Genomic DNA, 18,436 nt, shown 5'->3' with positions numbered 1-18,436 from the left:
TGATTTTGTGTCCTTTTTTTCTAGGATTTTGATTAATTATATTTAACGATTCATGTACACTGGATATAATTTCTAAACTTATTTTAATTATTTATATTCGCTACTGTGATGGACATTGTTGTAGGAATATTTTATTAATTTTGTTACTATCCTTCAAGTGTTTTATGATTTGTACAAATAGAAATATAGAATGAACGCAAAAGGCAATAAAAGGGTATTCGTCGCATTTAAATAAAACTCCTATATATTAAGCATATAAATATATATAGAGCAAACTAAAGTAGTGAAGATACAAGTTTAGCTTCATACTTCAGTAGAGTTCCCGCAATTAATTTTCAAAACTCTCCAAGCATGACTAGCTCTATCAAAATTTTAAAAATTAGAACTTCCAAATCGCCAATGATCATTAATATACAAATGGCTTTGACACTAAAAAAGGGATTCATCATGTGAATTTTTACTCCATATACAAAGCATAAATCCAAATATATATATATATATATATATATATATATATATATCATAGTTGGTTCAGGTTCGGATTCGGGTCACTTTCTATCTCCTGAGCCAATTCTCTTGTTAGCTTGTCTGCACGATCATCAATGCCACCAGCGAATGTGTAGACCCTGAATACAAATTGGAAAGCTTTCCAAAGCATTGAAGCACCTTCCTTTTTAGGTCCATCATTCTTAGCAGCTGCATTGCGCTTCTCCTGCATTGGGTTTTGGTAAATGCAAATAATTAAAGTCAATTTGGTTTCATGGTTTGGTCATAATTGTGTTTGTTTCCTTTGTTCTAACTTGGATATACCTTAAGTGCTAACTCCATGCAATTGGAGGAAACGTCCACCAATGCTTCCTTGATCTTTACAAGAATGTGGAAGTCGAATTCGATGTTGTGACCCTTAAACTTCTTGGATTCTTCATCTTTGGTTCTTTCCAAAGCATCTAATTCTGTTTTAATCTGTATTAAAATTCTCTTTTGGGTTAGAATTTTGAAGTGAATGTACAAGGACACTGCATGAGGTAATCAAATGAATTTGATGAATTTTTATTACCTTGCTGAAATAAAGCTCAATCTTTTCCAGTTGCTGACCCATTGGAGGCACTATTTTCCAGTTTTGAAGCTCAGTAAGTATTGAGTCCAACTTGTTATACAGTGCTGCTGCCATTCTTAAAGCTTCCAACTTCTTTGTGGGGAATCCTTCAAACCGTGATAGCACCTATGCAGCAACAAAATTTGCTTACCATGGTGTAAATGAAAGAACCAATTGCAGCAGTGCAAGGAATTGAAATGAAAACCATATAGACATGAATTTTCTAAACCCACCTGTGATTCATCAGTTAGATTTTCAAGAACGGATTCAACATCTCTGTGGAACTTGCTCAATTCTGTCATTTCCTTTGTCTTGAAATTAGTAATGGTAGATCTCAGCTCCAAGATTTGCTTTGTGTACTTTTGAACATCTTCTTCTATTTGTTGGAAGTAAGAGGATCTAATTAAATAAAGGAAAGATAAACGAAATATTTCAAGAGGTGAGAAATTTGGTTCCAAGACTTGTAAAATTTAACAGATGCATCACCTACTTGGAAGCTATAAAAACATCAACACATTAACTTGTTTAACATATCCAAGATATCGACTCTCTTGATACTTCACTAATACATATACGTGAACTATCCAAGCTTTTAAAAAAAGTTAAGAAAATCTAATCCAACTATATGTGAGACACAGAACATGTGTAATATAGAAACCTAAAAACATTGTTCCTTAATGAATCAAAAATAAAAACTATTCTTTTTATTATAAATGATTTCAAGAAAGAATTGAGATTGATATTATTCTTATTAGAATACAATAGGAAGTATATTAAAACTTTGATGTATAATTTGGTTTTATTTTAGTAAGGTGTAAAAAAATAGGATAAAATATATTTTTATCCTCTATGTTATTATTTTTATTCAATTTTAAAACTACTTTTTTTTTATGAAATTCAAGAACTAATTTGCATATGAAAGTTAGATATTAAAAACAAGATTCAATAATGAAAATATATGTACTAAAAATATATTTTATGCTAAAAAAATATAATCTTAATTTAGAATTCCTGAATTGTGATTAGATATATTAATTGTATTTCATATATATATATATATATATATATATATATATATATATATATATATATATATATATATATATATATATATATATATATATATTATAATAATTGTATCCCTTTATGAGATACCTATCATGTGCATGCATCAGAGCTTGCAAGTTGCTATTCTTATGGATGGTTAAAAAATTAAGTATACCTTTTTGTCATCTCTGCTAGAGCATCAGCCATTCCTTGTTTTCCTCCAGTGCTTGCTGCTCCAATACCACCTTTTTTCGCAGCAGAAGATTTTCCAGTCAGACTAGACCCTTCCACTTTTCCCTTTAGAGTTCGATACAGGTTGCCTAATTGTGTCGATCTTTTCAGTTTAGTAGTTGCCCTAGCGCACAAGGATCTCCCTCCTCCAAGAGGAGGTGGTGGCGGTGGTGCACCTCTTTTTACACCACCCGGTACGGGTGGTGGAGGTGCTGGAACTGATCCACCTATCAAGGGAATGGGAGGTGGAGGTGGTGGAGGAGCAGCAGCAGTTGTTGCTGAACCTAAACTTCGAGACCCTGGTGGTGGTGGTGGTGGTGGAGGTGGAGGCATCCTAATTGGTGCAGCATTTTGCTCCAATTTTGGTGCTGATGGTGGAGGAGGAGGTAGAGGTGGTGGTGGTGGTGGTGCTACATTTGGCTGCATCTCAGGTGGTGTTGGAACTGAGGGTGGTAATGTTACATTTGGCATGATCATGGACGGTGCAAGAGGTGGAGGTGGAGGTGGAGGTGGTGGTGGAGGGGGAGTATCTTTCACCATTACCATGGATGGTGGGGAAGGTGGTGGTGGAGGAGGTTGTGGTATGCATGGTGTAGGAGAGGCTTGTTGTGTAATTGGAGGTGAAGATACAAGTTCTTGTTCTTTTTGCTCAAGAGGTGTTTGTGGTGGTTTAGGAGGAGATTTTGGTTGAAATTGTCCTGGAGACAATGATAGCCTCACTTCCCTAATAGCTTGAGGTTTGTTTGTTCTATGATCATTGATTATGCTTTCTAACTCCTCCTCAGTTGTGTCCAAGTGAAACACTAGCTCTTCTGATGAATCCTTTCCATGGTTTGAGGCATTGTCATCCAATTCTGTGGTGGGTGATTCCTCTTCTATCTTGTGGATTTGTGTTGGTGACATCTGAAAAGACAAGCGCTTCACATCAATAGGGTTCAACTTTCCAACAGCTTGAACTCTGAGAGAAAGAAGAAGTGGTGAGGCACAAGAACTCCTTGGACTGTCTCCTGATCTTGCTGAGTACTTCATCAAGTCTGGGAGAACAGATTTAGGTGTGACAGGAGAAGAGCAACAAGAGAAACTGCTATCTGAAAACGAGGTTGATCTCATTATATTATATTTCCCAAATGAGCTTGAACGTGGGCTGAATTCTTTCTTGTGGTCATCTTCTTCTGTCAATTCTATGTCAAACCTCTCACTTGCTAACTTCATCAAGCAATCTAGAGTGATCAACATTGTCTCACCTGCAAATCAAATAAGGGTTACTCTGCTTAAGTTTATTTTATAAAATAAGTGTTTTATTTAAACAAAATAAATATTTTATGATTTTCCAATATATTTGTCTAAACTATTTTTACTTATAATAAGTAATTTTTAACTTTTTTTTAAAGAAAATAAATTACTTCTTATAAAAACACTTATGTAAAAATATTTTTGTTAAATTACTGTTTTTTTTAAAGTTTGAACCGACTAACTAAAAACTACATGGAATGTATCAAGTTTGACTACTACAATTATGAATTTGGCCTTTTTTTGTTTTTAATACACCACATTTTAAAAGCACAATAAGACTACTAATAAAATACCCAATTGACGCATATTCCCGTTATCCTTGCATGTTGGTAATACAATATTGAGCTTATTCGTCCAATCATTGTTCATCATCCATGACTCTCCAAGAGATTTCAAAGCCTTGCAGAAGTAGGCCATAGACTGTAGTAAAATTACCCACGTTTAGTATTCGTGAGGTTAAGGGTCCGTTTACTTTGATAAAACATTTTCTATTTTCACTTTTAGTTACAAAACTTTCACCTTACTTTCAAAATATTTGTTGTTTATAAAGATTTGTACACAAAACAGAAAAAACAGAACAAAATTGTTTTCACAGTTTTCTATACCAATTTTTGAAAATATGAACTGATTAAAAACAAAGTGTAAGTTCTCAAATTAAAAGTGAAAAAAATAAAAATAAAAATCCAAAGGTCCTAGGATTTCAGAATGATAAGGATAATTTGAGGTGCAGTTAAAAGCTCAAACCTGGTCTATAGGCTTGTCCTTAATCTTTAACACTTCATTTTTTGGTATGATCCCAGGGTAAAGCCCTTGCAGATCTTGCAGGGTTTTCATTACCATCTGCAGTGTGACAGATGAAAGTCAATTTTGTGAAGCAGGCATGAATATATAGTGAGGGAATGCATGCTGTCATTGGTCTGAATAGAAAGAAACAATATATAAAGCACCTCACGTAAGGAAGCAGAGCTGTTACATGGAGCTAGGTCCATGATGTCTCTGAATGCCAAGATCTTCTTATGGATCTCCACCATTAGAATCAATTGGTCTGCTCCAACAAATGATAACTCCAATGACTCTCCATTTGCTTTGTTCTTGGCCTTTGAAGATGAAGACTTCTTAGGCGTAGAGCCTTTCATTGCCTGCAAAGTGGTTATACGTACGTTACGAAGGGTGTGACTTGGAAATCTAATGATGTTACATATAGCTAATGTTTGAAATTCGAACATCTTCTACACCTCTTTCACTAGTTACATGCCATTAAATTCTTTTGTGATTCCAACATTTTCGTAACTAAAAAGTTAATAGCTAATTAGATGATTGAAAGGCATAAATGACCATACAAAACACTTTTTTCCTTGAATTCTGAAGCATGGAACATATACCATGCATGTTATAAAAAAAATTTAAATATATTTTTAATCCTTATAATTTAATATTTTTTTTCTTTGTTCTTATAATTTTTTTTTTGTATTCAGCTCTTATAAATTATTTTTGTTTTACTTTTTATTGTTATAATACTTTAGATAATAGTTTTTCATTATTCAAAATATTATCTAAAATTATATAAAAACGAAAAATAAAATAAATATAATTTATAATAACTAAAAATAAAACAATAATTTTACAAGAATAAAAAGTAAAAAAAAAATATTAAATTATAAAGATTAAAAATATATTTAAACCTTATAAAAAGCATAACGACAAAATAACAAATGTGGAAGTGCCAAAATACTTATTTCAAGATTTCGAGTTTGATAAAGTAAAAGTATTTAGATTATTTTCATTTTAGCAAATTGCAACTAGCATCAGGGAAAAAAAAGGCAAATAATGAGAGAATTTTGCCATGGAAACAAGAAAGGATGGAATTTTACCTCAAAAATATTTGCTTTGCGACGAAAGAGCAATGGCTTCAAACCGCAGAACCCCACGGTCGCCATGTTTTATTGATAATATTGACTGGAAATTAATCCTGGAACAAAAGTAAAGTGACGTTGATGCCAACCACAACGTTCACAAAACATGTAATATAATCAAGCTAAAAATGTTGGCTTACAAGAGAAAACAAAAAAGATATCTAAAATAATTCTGCAGAACAAATAAGGAGAGAAATTAATTAATGCTCAAACCTTTGAAAAATGATTATCCAAATTAATTGGGTTGGTGATAGAAAATTTGAGATATGCATGCACGTACACATGCATGCAATTAGGGGTTATCCTAATGTCTGACGATGAGGAAACCAATACGAGAATTACAATAATGGAACTTTCTCAAAAGAGAGAGCCAAGGAAGAAAATCGAAAGAGGAAGGAATATAAAGGCTCCTTCCCCCTCCTGTCTTGTGGATTAGTTTGAATCGTTTTGGGTATGGTTTAGTGTTTATGCTTTGTGTCTTCATCATTAACGGCTAACTGAATATTGCAGGAAAGTTGATATGCTGGATTGGAATATGTCTAAAAATAAGAGAATGTTAAACTTAATAACAACTCCCCTTCCCTTCTATTAGGTGCCACATTATTGGAGTTATTAATTTATATATGGCTTTGGACTTTCTATATTTAAGTATCATTTCTTTTCGATTTAAACAAACTGATAGCCATATTATCTTGTTATCTTATGTGTTTAATCGAATAATTATTTTCTGATTAAGGACGCGCGTGTATATATCTTATCTTTATAATAAATTAATCATTATTTTTTATTTGTCTCACCGTCACATTGCCAGAAATATTCAATAATTCTACTGATGATTAATATCCGTAAAAAATCTAATTAATTAACTTTTTAGTAATTTTTTTATTTATATTTTTTTATTCATAAAACTTGAATACAAGATTTTTTTAATTTTTTTATTTTATTTTCCTCATCAAGCAATGAGTAATATCCTGTTCACCGTGTTCTTCTTTGCTAATTAATTTAATCCTCCAAAATTTAGATGGTGAATCTCATATCCATATGCCAAAGCCAATAGAAATTTTTGACATACTTTTTCAAGCATTCTAGGTAATTAACATTGATATTAAAGTAATGGCAATTGCCATTACTTTAAACGTATGTCCTTAATTATATCATGATAATTGTGCATCTATAAATATGCATGTACTAGCAAGTCTATTTGCAATTAAGCCAAGAAATCAATGTTAAGTGAGTTTCTTATAGATTTTACTATTCTCTCTCCTCTTCCTATCTTTCCTATTTCCGTCGATCTGAAATTCTTTTGCATGAGATAATTTTTTGTTTGGGTATTGAAATCTTTACAACATTTGCAGGCCATGTGCGTATATATAATTTAATATGTATATATATATAGGATGAATGGATCAAATTCCTCAAAAAATAATTATGATAGAGTTACTGCTCATCCTTAATTTTTATTTCTTCTATTCTAATAATGATCTAAGATATCTAACTGGTTAGATTCATTACGTACATTAAAAGAAAATAAAGATATATTCAAAATGAAAAATAATTTTTTAAAATTTATTCTGATTAACTTGATCCCTTTCTTGTGTATATAAATCTTTATTATATGTAAAAGCTATTGTTGGATTTTATATTTTTTTATTGAATGCTATTGTTGGATTTTGTGATGTAAATATACATAATATTAGATAGGACGCTCAGACAGAGATATTAAGATGCTACAAAAAACAAATGAGATATTAATGAAACATTTAAACATTTCATGAAACCTTAAACAATAATGGTTAATTAGAACACATGAAAGAAGGTCTCGTCCCATTATTGCTAAAGCAGTTTTTGTTGTACATAAGGAATAATGCTCGTGTTGTAAAAATCTATTCACATTCTTATTTTTCTTCAAACATCTAAATTCAACTAAGAAAACAGTACATAATGTTTTTTGGTTGAAAAACAAAAATGATATAATTATTAATTTCTGACTAACAATTGCTACTTTTATAAGTTTTTGGTTGAACGCATTTGCGGGGACAATCTCACGGTGTCTTTTTTCTTCATTCATAAAATTTGATTTTGATGATCTTAAAAGAATCTAAGCTCCTCACCACTTGAACTAACATAACGGAATCTTATATATGGTTGATTTTGTTATTTATGAGACAGGTATATATAATGTATATTTATGGAGCCATTTTGTACGTACGTGTTTTTATCAATTTACTTGCTTAAAATTATAAACTAAGCCTTTTCGGTTGGAGCTACAAGATTAGCTAAACAGCTAGTGGGAAAAGCCAATAACAGGATATTAAAAGTGAGCAAAAGTATATCAATCAGAATTCACTTAATTAAAGAAAAAGGCAAGGTCGAAATTGGAGCCGCTAATTAATTTACCTTTTGAAAATTAATTAAATTTCTAAATTTGATGCACAAAGAACTTAACTGTCAACCGCAACCAATAGTTTCATGCATATGATGATTAACCAAGTCAAAAATCCCACGTTGTTTATTGAATATAAGTCACGATTCATACTTCTCTCTTTGAATCAAGAGAAAGAAAAGTAGTATTTTTATTTCTTATTGCATACCTAAAGCTTTTACCCTCTTTCCGTTTTTATTTCTTGGATTAATTGCACACTTTGGAATCTACTTTTAACCAAGAAGACTAATTGGTGTGTCGGATAGGTTTCGCAATTACTTTATCAGTTATCAGCTATGTTTATAACTAGACAAAATTAGGATGTTACATCAATCAAGATTCCCGCGTTTACGAAGACTCAGTATCAGCTAGTTAGAACACAAATTCGCCATGATGAACAGTAGTATTTAACTTTGAAAGCATTATAACTATCTTTCCGTTTATTTTAATATTTAGATGTCTTGTCATTGTATAAAAGAATGTATAGTTTATGAATAGAGAATTGAAAGAAAAAAAATGTATAGTTTATTCTGTGTTTCTAACATTCACGTCTTCCTGTTCCCATTTCTACTATGATAATGATCCATTCATTCCCTGTCGAAGGATCCAATTCCGGGATTTTCCAACTTGTATAATTTCCATACATGAAGTCTCACTTAAAAGAAAAACAAATGGAAAAACTTAACAGATACGAAAAGTAGATTGGAGACTGAATTTTGGGGTTGCCCTTTCATACAACATATTGAACACAAGAACTTTCACCCCCAAAATAGATTTTGCTAAAATGTGCATAGCTGGGTTTGAGAGCCCGAGGATGCCCATTGAAATTTGTGTGATTTATCTCTACGTACCCATTGAAATGTGCATAGTTTATAGTCCCAATGAATTTTTGCAATGTCTACGTACCCATGTTGAGCTAGAGGAATGATGGCCTGGTTTTAGCATTTTTATATTCCTATATAGCCACATAATAAAATCCATAGTGTAACTTTATACCTTTAAACCGCGTGTATAGAGAAAAAGTTTTACTCTAAAAAATTTATAAATACATATATTATTCACGTATATAGAGAAAGTTAAATAAATTCTTCTCCATAGATAATTTAATAATTATTAATTGTTAATCTTAACAGTCGATACTACAATAAAATTTCTTAATAATATCAGCTTTAATACTTCTTCATAAATAATATTTTTTATAAGCCTTGTTCATAAATTGTTGGATGAAATGATCTCAGAATAATTAAAAAGGGGGGTTGAATTAATTATTAATGTGTCTTGACTAATTAAAAATTTATCCTTCTTAATATTACTAGATTCAATTAGGCTTTACTATTAAGTTATGAGAAAGTAAAGAACAGAAGCACTAACATAGACAAATGTAAAGTATAAATAAAAAGTACACAGCGGAAAAGTAAAGAGTGTAGGGAAGAAGAAAACAAACACAAGTTTTTATTACTGGTTCAACAACAACCCGTGCCTACATCCAGTCCCCAAGCAACCACCGGTTATTGAGATTTTCAATAACCTTGTAAAATTCTTTACAAGCAAAGATTCATAAGGGATGTACTCTCCCTTGTTCTCTTTGAACAACCAAATGGATGTACCATCCACTTGAATTGATCCACAAGAGATGTACCCTCTCTTGTTCTCAGTATTACAACCCAAGTAGATGTACTCTTTACTTGTACCACAAATGATGTACCCTCCAATGTATTAAGACAAAGAATTCTTAGGCGGTTAGTCCTTTGAAATATTTTGTTTAAAGGGAAGAGAAAGAATCAAAAGAATTCTCAGGCAATTAGTCCTTTGAATCTTTTGGCAAGAGGGAGAAGGAAGAAATAAGAATTCTCAGACAGTTAGTCCTTTAAATCTTTTGACAAGAGAGAGAACGAATGAAGAAGAAAAATAACACAAGTTTTTGAACAATGAACTTTTTTTTAATAAAGAAAGTATTGAATAAAAACTCTTAGAAGAATGCTTTGAATGAATGAAAAAAAAATCTGAAAGTTGTTTCTTATAAAATTCGTGTCATGGTCACATATTTATAGTCATTTGATGACTCAAGTTAAAAGTTTTTGACTCTTAGCAATTTCTTTAAAACTAATCATTTTAAAAAGTTGTGACTCTTTTTGAAAACTAGTCACTTTAAAAGTTGTGACTCTCTTTTAAAACTAGTCACTTTAAAAGTTGTGACTTTTGAAAAAAAATCTCTAGAAACAAGTCACTTTAAAAATTGTGACTTTTGATAATTTATTTTTCAAATTAAGTCACTAATAATCAATTATGATCATAGGGTAATCGATTACACATCAACAAATGCGACTTTTCATGTTTAAATTTAAAAATTAAAACGTTTGTAATCGATTACACAAGTTTGAAATGATTTGAAAATGTTTTATCACAAGTTGAAATTTGAAATCTAACGTTTTAAAACATTGGTAATCGATTACATTACAGTTTTGTAAATCAATTTGAAAAGAATATTGGCTACTGTACTAGAGAATAAAACTCTTGGCAAAATATTTTTCTTTGAAAAATTCTCTTGAACAAAATTGTGTTATTCAATATTTTGAAAAACTCTTTTAATACTTATCTTAATTGAGTCTTCTCTTGATTCTTTACTTGAATCTTGAATCTTGATTGAACGACTCTTTAATTCTTGAAACTTGCTTTGATTGAACGACTCTTTGATTCTTGAAACTTACTTGACTCTTGATTCTTAAATTGAGTCTTTGACATCATCAAAATAATCTTGGAAAGCATTGCTTCCATATAAATAATTTAATAATTATTAATCTCTATATTTGATTCGGGATTACAAAGCGGACTACCTCAATTCATAATGGCCATCCCAGCACCATCCTACCATTAATGGGCCGAGGCAAATTGGCGTACTTGTTGTTGGTGAATTGAATTTTCTAACCTATCCTGTTTTAGGGGATGCATGTGTTTAAGTACGTGTTGGTCCGCCTAAAATATCAAATAGAACATTCTCACAAGTGCAAAAAATTATACTATTTTACAATGTGTTTTTCATCGGTTGTTTAACAATCAATCTTTAAAAAAAAATGTGATATTATCTTTGTTTTTATTTTTAAGATTCAATTAGTTAATTTACTCATATTAAAAAAAGTAGTTAACTTAATTTATAGAAATAAATTTGTCATAAATTTGTAATTTTTCTCAAAAATATCATTGTCATTAATGTTTTTCTCTCTTCTAAATGCATGATAATATAACTTCTCTTTCTTATTTAATTAAGAATATTTTTGGTCAAAAAATAATTAATGCATGAGACAATATGAATTGGATCTTATTTAAGGAATAAATAAATTTAAAAAATTGAATCTTATAAATAGGAACAAAGACAAGCATTTTTGGAAATAAATATGACTTTTAACATCTGTTATAAATTTACTTGATGTAGAAAATACTTTTTACATTTGATAAATTTATAAACGATGTAAAAATGGGATGCATATGCAAATTCACATCTCCCCCACTTACTTCCTCAAGTCCACACGATGTCTTTTTCCCTGCCTCTCACATGCAAATACACAATAAATGATGTAAAGAACAAATGTATGTGGCGTATGTTGTCCATTTTTCCAAAATTCTTGTCTATTTTTCCCAGGCTTTTATTATTTTTAACCTTTTCTATTTATTTCTCATAAAAATTATGCATATAAATCTGTGAAATGTGAATTTATTAGTATTAGTATTCTACTTCTACAAGAACAAAAATTGCCTATTCATCCATCAACAAAGTCATTTATGATTTGTTGGGTTGAGGGGAGTGGAGAGAAAAATAAACAAATAATGTGGATTGGTCATGTATATTTTATATTATACTTTAATTTAAATATTTTTTTTTCTATTTCTATTTCTTGACTATATTCAACAAGAACATGTGTAGGAGTTTTTTAAAATATATATATATATATATATATATATATATATATATATATATATATATATTTTAGGAGTTATTATCACTCTCATTGATATACTTGTCTTATATATACTAATATCTTAAATATTTAATTTCATATTTTTTATTTCTTTTAAATATACTTATGAAATTTAATATCAAGTTTGTGTATATCTTGATTTGTGTATATCACCCGAGATGGATATCTTGGTAAAGCCAACATAAGAGCATTGGAAAACTCGTTCTTAAGCATCTATGCCATAAGCCTTGATGCTTGAGGGACCGTACACCATCCGAGATAGATATTTTGGGATATTGACTGTGATGGGAATAGCGGCTAGCTCTTGTATGCACTTACACAATAATACCTCATGACCAAGGAGCCACGGACCATATGAGGCAATGCAAGGCTCATAGTGATCGATTGGTCACAATATTGCTTGGTAGATGAGGTGATACTTCATTCTTGTTATGGCTTAGAAGACAAAGCGATAAAAGTATAGTACAGAATAATACCTTAGAGATGTGATGACAGAATCAGGGAATCATCATAAATAGAGATGAGTTGCATGATTTACCTCAGAATTCATGATTAGACAAAGTTAGGAAAAAACACTAATGTTAGCTTTGAGCTAGAATTTTTCTTCCTCTCTTTTTGGTGTTCTCCAAGGTGAACAACTTAGAAACTAGCTTAAAAGATTTAATTCTTCAATATATCAAACCATTATTTTTTTCCTATCTTTACTTGAATATTTAATTTTCTTAACCATTTTCTTTTTTCAATTTATGTTTTTTATATTTAATTTTTTTTCTAAATGAAAAATTAATATTAAAAAATACCTCAAATTTTACTGTAAATTATTTATCTTAAATTTAAAATATAATTTATATATAAAAAAATTATTTACTATAATTTTTAATATAATTAAATGTAATTTATAGATTCAAAAGTATTTATTTATTATATATTTCAATTATATAAAAATAATGAATCATTAATCCTGCATTATTAATCGTGCATTCAAACTAAAATTAGTTTTCTCTTACGTTCTCGTGTTTTACTTTCCGATGAATTCTAACAACCAGACTGTTTCAACCGCCACTTGTCAATTCCGATTTAAGAAATCAAACAAGGCACTACACCGGACTATTTTGAGATTGTTGAGACCTATTCCAATTCGATATATGAATATGACAGCTCATAACAAACGAAAATGGAAAGTTTTCTCTTAAATTTTCCTAATTTTTTCAACACGTACTCCAGACTATCACAAATAAAATAGGGGGGAAAAGTAAGCAAAGCCTGAAAAGTATTAGATGGTGTGATACCACAAGGCTGGAGCATGTTTTACAACAAGATGACAAAATTAAAGCTGGATTGTAACAGGGCTGAATTTTTATTTTTTTTATGCCCTGTAAACTCTGCTTGCTGAAAGATATGTTTCTTTTGTCTTAGTGCTTCTTGAACTCAATTTTCTTTAATAAAATTGATTAGAGTTATGTTATTATAACATTAATTTTTTTTGGCTATATTTTTCTCATTGCACATCTTATCACTCGTGAGAGTTGAGACATAGGATGACGTTATCCTTGTTTCTATCCAACCAAATTTTTTTAGGACCATTTATTTGAATCTAAACCTAATTAACTCTATTAAAACTTGAAATGTTTGAAATAAGATTGAGTTAACCCAGCTTGTGGACATATATAATATATCAATAATAGCATTTAATTTGTATAATAAATTTTAAAATTAAATAAATATATAGTTATAATTATGATATATTTTATAATATATATTTGAAATAAATGATATCAACATAAATATAATATAATATTATATGAAACATTGTCTATTAAGTTACAAAATTGTATTATTAATATTTTTTTTAAAAAAAATTATACTTTTTAAAAGAATATTGGACTTTAAACTGGGTTGATATGACTTGGAATGGAATACAACTAAAATACATCCTTAAGAATATCTTAAAATATAATGAGTCTAATTTCCAAACTTGAATATATTAAAATTAAGTTCAAGCTAGATCGACCTATGGCTATGGGATAGACTTGGTCATAAACTCCCCTGCTTATGATACATTTCTCTCTTTTTTTATCCTTTTCATCTCTTCCCTTTTGTATAAATAAAAATATTGTAAAAAAAAATTGAAGTAGAAGTAGCAATATTTTTCAACTTATTAAGCTTATCTCTTTAAAAAAACTTTAAAAATGCACATATATATGGTAACAGTTTTGTTGGATTTGCATATAATAAACATAGTTTATAGGGGAAACAGGAAGCAACACCCTAAACTTCTCGCGAAAGTAAGGCAAGATCACTAGCATGATGACCATGTCAGAGGATCTGCGTTAACGGATTCCCCACACATAGAATAAAAAAGTGACCCATCTTATGTACCAACGTGTTTGAAGGACAAGCACAGTTCCAAACATGTAATAATAATATTCTAGGCAGTCAAAGTTTTCAAACACTTTTACTCTTTTTTGTCCAAATACTTGGTATTTTCCCGAGTCCAGACATTAACATGGACTACCCCATTGAAATTCAAACCGCAAGTTTATAAAAGTGGTCTTTAATCAAACCTGCTAACACAACTTTTCTTTTATATATATATATAGACACACACACCAACTTCGTCATTTGTCCCAACCACACATTTATGAAACCCAAAAACTAAATACACAGACAAACTCATAGGAGGGTTAGCTAGGTACATACAAAACAAAAACTTTCTCTTTGCAAAGCAACAAACAGCTAGCATATCAAAGAGTCTAACTGATCAGTTGATTCAAGAGCCTGCCAGAGAGTTATTATAAATCTCTTAATACGTGAGTTTGATCAATTCTTACGAATAAAAAAAAAAAAGCTAACTAGCTGGGTAACTTCTTGAAGGAGCCATGCAACGTTTGCCAGCAACCTTGTGCCGGAAAATCGCTCGGCCGGCCTGCGATGTCTTCATAAACCACCGTGGAATCGACACGAAGAGGAACATCGCGGAGCTGTTGTACGACCGTCTGAGGAGGATGAAAGTGAGGTCTTTTCTGGACAGCATGAACATGAAACCTGGGGATAGGTTGTTCGATCATATAGACAAGGCCATTCTCGGGTGCAAAGTGGGTGTGGCGGTGTTTTCGCCACGCTATTGTGACTCGTATTTTTGTCTCCATGAACTCGCTTTGCTCATGGAGTCAAAGAAGAGGGTTGTCCCCATCTTCTACGACGTGAAGCCCTCGCAGCTCGTGGTCAAGGACAACGGAACTTGCCCTTCTAAAGAGCTTCAGAGGTTCAGTTTGGCACTCGAGGAAGCTAAATACACTGTCGGATTAACCTTTGATTCTTTGAAAGGGTACGTATTACGTACTACTCTTCACCAAAAAAAAAAATACTATATATGCACTCTTTGTTATATAGCCATATATATAAGTATGATTATTTTGTTTTATTTTATTTTATTTTAATACTAATTCTTAAGATAAAAACAAAAAATTATCAAATTAAAAAGTTCTAACTGGGCGCCAATGAATAGGTATCATAGAAGTATTGAAAATTTGCTCTTACACCATACATAACATTTTTTTTTCTGTTTCACTTGTTAAATTGTTTGAGTATATTAATGCATTGAGTATTAAATTTTGTTTTGATGGGTTTTCAGGGACTGGTCAGAGCTGCTAAGGGATGCTTCGGATGCAGTGATCATGAACTTGCTGGAGGTAGAGGAAGAGCATAGGCGCATGAAGAGGAAACTTAACTGTGAATACTGATCGATCACTATATTACACTGGACATTATAATATTAATAAGTTCGTTTAATTTTTACCCCTGGGCTCGTATAGGCTATCAAATGAGAGCCATATATACGTCCTCTAATATTAATCCATTTTTTTACCTAAATTAATTATACTAATTAATTGGTTTAGATCCCCAACCATTTGCATTACTATAATACGTTTATTTTAAAATTTTTTTGACCCATTTGCAGTGAGTAATTGGTCTAGGTTCCAACGATCATTTTTGTTTTTCAAGATCTTTTGTTGTATCATCTGTATCCAAACCCTTAATTCGGGATTATGGATATTTGTAACAATGTCAAGCTTCAATTCAATAAATTGTAGTTTGTTTCCACCTTCCTACGTGAATATTAGATCTGCTTGTTTGATTTTCTGATCACTACGTACTCAGTAAGACACCAATGATATATAAGAGGAGTATTAGTAACAAATTATCAAATATATTCTTTTTAATACATATATACTCCATTATTTTGGTAAAATTTGTTGAAATTATAACAATCTGAGAGAAATTTATTGAACAAAAATTGAGACTCACTAAAATTTATGATTTGTAATAAATTTTAATGTTAATATATTGAATATATTAAAAAATATTTTAGATAGTATGTTGTTTATTCATTATAATATAAGAAAAATTCAAATTTTATATAAGCAAAAATTGGTAATGTACTTGTAATGTAAAATATTTGTACTAATTACAAATTATTGTGTATAATAAATTTGTGAATATTTATAATAATTATTTAAAAATTAATATTAAGAATTATTTTTAATTGATTGACTGAATAATATTTTTTAAACTAAGGTGCATAGTATAATATATTTCATTAAAATATAAAAAATTAAATCATCAATTTAATTAAACACATAATACAAGATTGGTCTCAATTGTTAATATGATGTGCCATATATATTATTTATTATAGGATCAGGGTTTAAAGTTTGTAACTTTATGCATGTATTGATTAGTTTAAAAGAAGTTCATTATATAAATTTTACACATGATTGGTTTTATCCGGTGAGAAAGGGTTAACAATACACTTTTTAACGCTCTTTAAATTTTAATATATACTTGCTCATTAGCTTAAACACATACTGGCTACTTTAAAAATGGGATCCACTAAATGATAAATGTGACTCACATATTTAATAAGTCCTGCATAAATTTTACCTAATAATAAAGAATATATAAAAAAGAAGTGTTTTAAGTTTATTTTTATCCAATTTCTAGACTTCTAAACAAAATCATTAAAAATCACTACATTAGTTCTATATATTTAATTAATATACATTCTTTTAAATATGACTTATTGATCTTTCCGTTTAATCTCTCCATTTTTAAAATTAAAATTTAAAAATAAATTATGCATACTTAATAATTTTATTTTCTTAAAACTTCTTTAGGATCGATTCAACTTATAATAGTCATACATATCTTTTTTGAAGTTTTAAGTGTTTATTCTCTTACATATATTTATATATTTTAAACTTAACCTAAAATTAAAAATACTTATATATATATATATATATTTATATTTATATACATATATATACACATATATCAGAGGTGGAGTCCCTAAAAACGCAATCATACCGTAAAGAAAGTCCAACTAACTTTCTTGATAAGCCTTGTGTTTGTCAATTATAAAGCACATTCGACGCCGACGCACAGCAAGGAATTAATTATAATTTTCTCTACGTTAATTAATATCAATGGCACTATGGCAGGAAGTTTACGCTGCATATTCTGGGATATTTCTTAAAGATCGATCACTAAAAATGCAAAGTAGGCTTATATTGGATTATGAATTCTAAATTAACGAAGCAGAAGACGCGCTAATTAATAGGCAAATTAGGCTCATTTGCATGTCTATCTCAAGTGATATTGATTGATGAGTAACGTTAAATTAATTTGTTATTGAACAAGTATATTGAAATTATTGTTTTGTGTTACTCAACGTTGGTGAATGGAAATTCTCATATATAGAACGTATAAATTCTGATTGTAACAATTAAACTTTGTTGAGCAGTTAATGATTATTTTATCCACATCTTCTTTGCTATAAGTACGTTATCGTTCTCAAAAAATTTATTTACGAGTAGTTATACATAAAAATTGGAAAGCTAGTTCATATTTAAAAGTTGAAAAAATTTCTTATTAATTATGAGTATTTAATAAAATTATCTTAACTGAAAAATATAAAATTACATAAAGAGACATATTTAAGTAATGTTTTTATAAAAAAAAAAAAATAATTTTCTTGCTAAAATTATAATTTATAATATTTATAATTATAGTATCAAATCAATTTTAAACACTCCTAAATTTTTATTTATAAAATATCCAAAAAATAAAAAAATATAAACCTATAACACTATCAAATATCAATATTGTGTATAATAATTTTTTTAAAAAAAAAAGAAAATAAAACCTTATCATATGTAAAAAAATATAAAAATAATAAAATTTTGCCTTAAATATAATTTTTTTAAGAAAAATCTAATAAATGTTTAAGAAAAAAATAAATATAAAAAGGTGGAAATTAACATTTTAAAAAATTATACTTCAAGTATCACGTAGAAAAAACTTAAAATTACTCAAAAAATTTATTTATCAAACCATCTAACAAATTTTTCAACTAAAAAAATTAAAAATTAATTAACTAAAGTATGTTGTTAAACATACT

The 18,436-nt window shown here is 29.5% G+C and overlaps 2 protein-coding genes across 2 annotated transcripts; one reads left to right on the top strand and one right to left on the bottom strand.

The window, feature by feature from the left end:
• Nucleotides 1–520: 520 nt before the first annotated feature.
• LOC114420657 (uncharacterized protein At4g04980-like) lies at nt 521–4,803 on the bottom strand. The gene is made up of 8 exons (XM_028386499.1): nt 4,615–4,803; nt 4,412–4,507; nt 3,961–4,087; nt 2,319–3,618; nt 1,330–1,495; nt 1,058–1,222; nt 811–963; nt 521–712 (listed from the first exon to the last, which is right to left on the bottom strand). Exons 1-8 carry the CDS (start codon nt 4,801–4,803, stop codon nt 521–523), a joined length of 2,388 nt encoding a protein of 795 aa, XP_028242300.1.
• A 9,803-nt stretch (nt 4,804–14,606) lies between these two features.
• On the top strand, nt 14,607–15,719 carry LOC114420656 (TMV resistance protein N-like). The gene is made up of 2 exons (XM_028386498.1): nt 14,607–15,304; nt 15,611–15,719. The coding sequence occupies exons 1-2, from the start codon at nt 14,856–14,858 to the stop codon at nt 15,717–15,719; spliced, it is 558 nt and encodes a 185-aa protein (XP_028242299.1). The 5' UTR covers nt 14,607–14,855.
• Nucleotides 15,720–18,436: the final 2,717 nt, after the last annotated feature.

This window comes from Glycine soja, chromosome 7 (genome assembly GCF_004193775.1).
Source record: "Glycine soja cultivar W05 chromosome 7, ASM419377v2, whole genome shotgun sequence".
NCBI classification, from domain to species: Eukaryota; Viridiplantae; Streptophyta; class Magnoliopsida; order Fabales; family Fabaceae; genus Glycine; species Glycine soja.
The sequence above is the reverse complement of the archived record's forward strand: the minus strand, read 5'-3'. Positions and strand labels throughout refer to the sequence as shown.

Coding starts and splice junctions, on each gene's coding strand:
- LOC114420657 (XM_028386499.1), bottom strand. CDS start 4,803: ATGAAAGGCTCTACGCCTAAGAAGTCTTCATCTTCAAAGGCCAAGAAC. Junction 1,496..2,318: donor CTAGCAGAGATGACAAAAAG/GTATACTTAATT, acceptor TTATTTAATTAG/ATCCTCTTACTTCCAACAAA. Junction 964..1,057: donor TTGAGCTTTATTTCAGCAAG/GTAATAAAAATT, acceptor ATTTTAATACAG/ATTAAAACAGAATTAGATGC.
- LOC114420656 (XM_028386498.1), top strand. CDS start 14,856: ATGCAACGTTTGCCAGCAACCTTGTGCCGGAAAATCGCTCGGCCGGCC. Junction 15,305..15,610: donor ACCTTTGATTCTTTGAAAGG/GTACGTATTACG, acceptor ATGGGTTTTCAG/GGACTGGTCAGAGCTGCTAA.